The sequence below is a fragment of the Ostrea edulis genome, chromosome 6 (assembly GCF_947568905.1).
Source record: "Ostrea edulis chromosome 6, xbOstEdul1.1, whole genome shotgun sequence".
In the NCBI taxonomy this organism is placed as follows: Eukaryota; Metazoa; Mollusca; class Bivalvia; order Ostreida; family Ostreidae; genus Ostrea; species Ostrea edulis.
In genome coordinates, this window is record NC_079169.1 from 54961775 (window position 1) to 54968565 (window position 6791).

At 34.3% G+C, this 6791-nt stretch overlaps 1 protein-coding gene across 3 annotated transcripts in view; it reads right to left on the reverse strand.

The window, feature by feature from the left end:
• Positions 1 to 6479, reverse strand: part of LOC125683477 (double-stranded RNA-specific editase 1-like) — a 42286-nt gene extending 35807 nt beyond the window's left edge. The window contains exons 1-3 of one of the 3 annotated variants that reach the window (XM_048924678.2): positions 6376 to 6465; positions 1280 to 1379; positions 171 to 491 (exon numbers count right to left, since the gene is read on the reverse strand). In XM_048924678.2, coding sequence (XP_048780635.1) covers positions 171 to 441 — 271 coding nt within the window. In that variant the 5' untranslated portion in view covers positions 442 to 491; positions 1280 to 1379; positions 6376 to 6465. Of the gene's footprint in view, positions 1 to 170; positions 492 to 1279; positions 1380 to 6375 lie in introns of all 3 variants that reach the window. The other 2 variants (XM_048924676.2, XM_048924677.2) reach the window with 2 other exon arrangements.
• Positions 6480 to 6791: the final 312 nt, after the last annotated feature.

Here is a 6791-nt window from a genome sequence, read left to right on the forward strand (position 1 = left end):
TTGATACTAGCATAAATCAAAACTGTATTTTACAATAATTTACTGATTTTGTCTTAGTATTGAATAACGGTGTCCAACCCTAATAAGGAGTCAATTTAGGTCCACATCACACATATTACTCTTTTGATTAAAGTGAAATCATGTCTACTTTCTTTGCATTATTCCCTTACCTGGTACAAACACAGCATTAAACAGTGTCTCCAGGGCCAGTTTAGCTGCCTCCATTTTGGCCAGTTTTTTACTCTTTGCTGTACCATTGAAAGTCTGCGCATCCACCTCTATGGACATTGTGTACAGCTTATCTTTGTCCACTTCCTGTTCCGATACCAGCTGATATGTCAGGTTTCGTCGTAACTCGTTCAGGTACATGACTGGGTGTTTGTTTGTCAGTGTGCGGGGTAGTGGTATATGAGACCGGGGTTCACACTTGATGTCCTCCATCCCAGGGAGGGACTGTGATTCCCCTGTGGCACCAAGATCTGTTGATGGTCCTACAGATATTCATCCAGAAAATTCATAACTAGTGCAGACAAAGATTTTAAACTATCAAATTCATGAACCATTTTGTATGAAAAAATATATAACCTCTGTAACATTTCAAATACTAATCAGACTGTAATTCTTAAATAGCTGGCAATATTGAGAGATGCATATAAACATATAACATTTATCATAAATTTCTTTCAATGCATGCAGTATTTCTGCTTTGTGTATAAGCAACAAAGACCATTGGAGTAGATACAATTCTGACATTCTGCCTTGTTCGTTCTGGGGACCCGAGAAAATCCCACTTTTACTCTGTCTCTAGGCAAAAGAAAGCCCATATTTAGCTAACAATCAACTGATTGTCTGTGAACTAAATTGGTATATTTCAGCAAAGCAAGACAGCCATAAAAACTGGCTTTTCTCGATCCCAGCAGAGCAATAGTAAATGTCGGAATTGTCACAAAAAAGGGAGTCGGTTTCTTTGTTGTTTATTGTCATGGCCCAAGGTTATATTGACGATCCACACCCTCCAAAGACATGCAGAAAGGTAAGCAAGTCTATCAGACCAGGAGTCAGTTAAGTCAGACCCACAGTGTACATTAAAACAGTGCACCTGTCAGTGACTAATCCACAGTAAGTACTGATCTGACTACAACTGACAGTGTGGTCATGTGACTTGATCCACTTTGCTTGCATGTATGTGGAGGGGGCATTTATGGGATGCAATTTGGGAGAAATATTTCTCACAAATATGGCATATAACATCAGACCAATGGTTTCCATGACAACTCACCAACCCAAACTTTCCATTGGGAAGCTTGTTGAGAGAATCATACAAGCAGGAGAATTCTGTAACCTACACAAGTTTACATAGATCCAGTCAGCTTCACTACCTTTTTGGGAAAAAGAAACAAACTCATCACATCAACCTTTTGAATGCATTAATATTAAGCATTCCAAAAACACCATATTCTATAACTTGCATTGATACCTATTTTCTCTCAATATCTCATAAATTCTGATTTATTAAACTGATGTCACAGACCCTGATCTTTGATTCAAACAAAATTCTGGAGGCTTTGACACCAAGCACACATAAAATATGTGTTTGTGTTTGGGGGGGGGTGGGGGTGGGGAGGGTTACCATCGATCATTTTAAAGGATCACTATGCTCAGTTATATATATGATGTGAAGTCACAATGGCCAATGGATAATCAGAAAATGTCACAACATTTTGCAAAATCAATTCAATGAAATCATCACCAATGCCAAAATCTTGAAAGAGCACTGAATAGGTGAGTTCAAATGGTGTAATTCAACCCTATAAATTTTCAAAAATATCAAAATCACTGATATGGGTAAAATCCCCATATATCAACAACTGGATTCATACATGTGTAAAATCTGCCAACTTTTAAGCATTTATTCAATATGTGCCAAATATCCAATCCATTTTTCAAATAATAAGTTTAAAAACCACTTAATGGAGGATTGATAATCAATTTTAACTCTTTGGAGTACTAGGCTGGAGTGATATAAATTGGTTGGTGAATTTTAGTAAATCTGTTTGTTAATTAAGATCTCGATACAGATTTATCAAGGTTCTTTTTATTAATGGTAAAGGGTAAATTTCATCTTCTTACAAAAAAATGGATACTTCCCTTTTCACAGGTAAAAATTTCCATTCATTTACAGAAAACTCTTAAAATGAAGGACTTCCTTATGCAAGTATTTTATCAAAATTAAAGTCGAATAAATTTCTATATTCTACTATCAATTTTTATCATCATTGAAGTGAAACAATGTAAATAATATTAAGTGATCAGTCATATTTTAATCACTTAATTGTTCTGAGATACCCTTTTATCTGAGAAGTGTTGCCCCTCCTCCCCCCCCCCCTTTCCAGCCACTAACACCTACATCTTATAAAAATCCATGCTTAAGGTAACTTCATCCTCGCATTATCATCTGAATCAGATAAAATACCGTATATCAGGTTTTTCCCGCGTGTATCTAATTTCCGCTTTGTTCGCGACGATTTCCGAATCGCGGAAAATGAATCCGCGTAAATTTGATACAAAATTTTGCTTTTGTAATAGAGTTATATAGCATGCAGGTAATAGTACGGTGAAAGTTATGTGTTCAGTGTGTTTTGTCTCCCCCTATATCCGACAAGCACCAGGTAGCAGGTATGTAGGCCTCTGTGTTTATTTAATAAAGGACAATCTAATTAAATGGGCCTCGTTCTTTGATTCAATCAATGTATAATTATACCTGATCTACGCATACATGTAACGGTACATGGTTGATGGCTGTTTTAAACGGAAAATAATTATCGATAAATATTATCCAAAAATTTTGGTAGTAGTACCATTATAGCTAACGAACATCGATTTACGTTACTATACCACCAAATACATACATGTATTTACAATATACTTGAGTGTAAACAAAAGTGCAAAATTGCTATTGAAAACTGGTACGCAACACAGGTGTGTGATTAGCTGAGTGCATCTTCCGAAATTGACAAAGTGAAGTTCGATTTATCTCTTACCCGGATGAAGCCACTTGGAGCGAAATGGCTGACAAAGGTCTATGATTACATGCGAACAAAACCCGAAATCGTCAGAGATGGATTCAGAGAAGCAGGAATATAATCCTTAATGAGATTTGATTATTGATTATAATTGCGACAATAACTCAGAAATTCTGTAAATTGTTTCATTGACTGAATATTTCCATAAAGAATTAAGTGTTATACTTATAGGTTATAGACTTTGTATGGAAAAATATGACGACCGAGTTTTTTGGCACGTAGACGGACCGAGCTTGCGAGGTCCGTTCGCGACAAAAAACAAGGTCGTCATATTTCCCATACAAAGTCTATAACCTTTTTATTATATACTTTCAATTTCATTTAGAAACTAACAATAATTTTATTTTTAACAATAACTTTATCGGTTTAACTGAGTAAAAGATGAAAAACACGAAAAATTTGAAAATTAACGGCGTAAAAATTTGATTGTGACGTAATGTTTGCGGTCCGGAATGTTTCCGGGCATATATCGTGTGATATATGCCCGCAAACTAGGGCTGTGCGGTGCACCGAAAATTTCGGTGCACCGCGATTCATACCATTCGATTCGATGCACCGATTACAAATTCCGGATTTCGGTTCGGTTCGGTTTAGATTTTACTTACACCAAAACAACAAATATGGCGTCCGAGTGATGTTGAAAACATGTGGATTTTTATGCAACAGAGATTTAAATCACTACTGTGTTGAGAGTTAGTATTTTCACAACTCATATACCAACAGAATATGGTCCGTAAGATCATTGCAGTTTATCTTTACATGACATATAACATTTCTGTCAGTGGTGGAATGAAATCAACACCGTAGGTAATGAAACAGATTTGACAGTTAATATGAGAGAAGTAAATCAATAAAGGAGAGATTTTCAAAGACTCTCAATTCATAGAATTATTGAATTTTTGCATATCAATGAAAGCAATATCATATACATTTTAGATTCACTATAGATTTGTTTAATAATCCAAAACTTATGTAGCATATTGATATAACAAATTTTGATAGACTGTCAGTGTTTTCTTTTTTCTATCAAAGTTATAAAATGTCATTATGAATAGATATGATCTTTACAAATGACGACATATAGTTATATAACTTGAATCAAATCAAATCAAATATGCTACTCATTAAAATTGTTAATTTTTGTGGTGTCATTAGATAAATTGGACCTAACATGAACCGAATCGAAAATAACCGAACCGTGCTGTTCTGAATCGAAACCGAACCGAATCGAGCTAACCCTGAATCGTCCCAGCCCTACCGCAAACTTTTAAAGAAAAAAGAAGAGATGAAATTGAAAGTATATAATAAGTACAGATACTGGCCTTTTCCCTCAATTCCTTCTTAAGTTTAAATAATCGTGAATTATATTTTCGCTATGACTTTGAAATAGTGAAAATTTGATTCGCGTAAATTTAATATACTGTTTTAGTTTCTGGTTCGCGGAAAAAACATGACGCGGAAAAAAACTGATATACGGTAATAGTATAGAAACAGGCTGTATAGCACTTATTGACAACATATTACGGCTAAAATTCTGAAATTTTAGGGCTAAATTTAGGAATTTTATAACTAAATTAGGGTAGTTTTAGACATTTAAAAGGATTTAAATTACCTTTGTAAATTTGACAATAAAGATACTCACAAGGTTGAGGCCCACAGGCCTTAACCGTCACCTGAGTATCATAGCCCATACAGGGAGTCTTATATTTGTATTTTAAAAGTCTTAATTTGTGCACATGTTAATGACCTTTCAAAATATACACACAATTCCTATTCATTTACAGAAGAAGGAAACATGGAATTTTGAAACATATACATAACTGAGCATAGTGATCCTTTAAAATGATCGATGGTACACCCCCCACCCCCATACACACAAACACATATTTTATGTGTGCTTGGTGTCAAAGCCTCCAGAATTTTGGTTTAATCAAAGATCAGGGTGAGAACAAAAACTTATACCATTTATTACAGTTAAAACTAATAAATTATCAAATAGAATATATCAACATCAGAAAATTGCAATTTCTCAAACAGCAATTCATTAACATTTCACAAAAACTAGTTAATATAACAATATAATGGTATTCATAACAATTTCAAGAAACTGTTTCTTTACAAAAATCTAACGCATTATGGACTTGACATAGAAATCAATGAAAACAGAGTTATTCCCCGTGGATACAATTAATATTTTGAAACATATTCATTGATTGTTCATATATAACTTAGACCTTTAATATATTTTATGTCTAACACGATTTTTTTAACAATACCTATCGGAAAACAAAATTTGATATGTTTCAGTCATGCATATATAAATCTAAATAAATCCTTGATTTTGCAAAATCTCATGACATCACAGGAAGATGCCCAGGAATTATTTTAAATACGAAATGGGTAGTAAAATCCAAAAACTAAATAAAACCATGCGATATCTTTGATGTATGTACCATTTTACAATAACAAAGAAAATTCAACAGCATCAGACATTTCATATAATAGCAAATTAACAGAGGCAAATTACACCAATCGTAAGCCTTAGTAGTTCATTAAATATTCAACTCATTTGATTGAAACAATGGTGAAATTGAAATATAGATATAGAAAAATGATTCGATTTGGGTGGCTTAAAAATGAAGGTTCAAGGTCACAGTAGCACAATAAAGAACCCTTACTGCTAGTCCTAAATGCCATACAATAGTCAAAATTTGTGGCACTTCACTTAAAGCTGGTGACATCTTTGCATGAGTGAACAATTCTCCAATGGGATGTAAAAGAAGGGGCAAGGCATACAGCCTACATCCACTTATCTTTTGGCAAACCAGTGTCTATCAAAGCATAAACTGTCACCATTTCCGGCATTTACATATTTTCCAGAATCAAAACATGAAGGTTTGCAAAGAGAAATGGATGCTGGCCATGCCCTTTCCCTTCTCTAGAGAGAATAGCACGTAAATCAACACACAAAATTTGTAACCAAAAAAACCAAAACAAAAACTGATTTAATTAGCCTATGAAGTTGAGACTTTTGCATCGGTTGACATACTATCCAGGTCAGATTACAAAAGATATACCAACCCTTACCTTCAACATCTCATGGAATACATAAATGTCTTAACGTCAACACATGATGATGATACACTTCTTTGACCAAGGATATTCGGGTTATGTTAAATTTGCAGAGCATATATTTAGAATTTCAACAAATAAAGTTTTCGTATTCAAGATATAAAACGTTCCTTAGTAAAAATTTCAAAATGATTTTATGGAAAGCAAATTATATCATTACCTTCCGATTCCATTCCGAGCTACTCAGCTAGTTTCAGGACAGGTACCCTAGTTTCGGTTCTGTTCTCTTTCTCTTCAATTTACGGTGCGTTTACACTTTGTCACTTTGTACAAGGAATAATTCGCTCAAGTGGAAATTTCCGTAGCAATATAAATAACATATCATATGTTATTTGTACGGAGGCTGATAGATACCAGGGTATAGAATTAATATTTATTTAACTGGCGGCCGCCACTTATTAACTGGCGGACGCCATATAAATTAACTGGCGGCCGCCACTTAATTTATATATGGCGACTGCCAATTGAAAAACAATGTAATTCGTATCACTGAGTGATTATTTTGGAAAGATTTAGAATAGTACGCAAACACACAGCATCGTTTTTCAAAGTGTATAGGGACAATCGGAGGAGAAA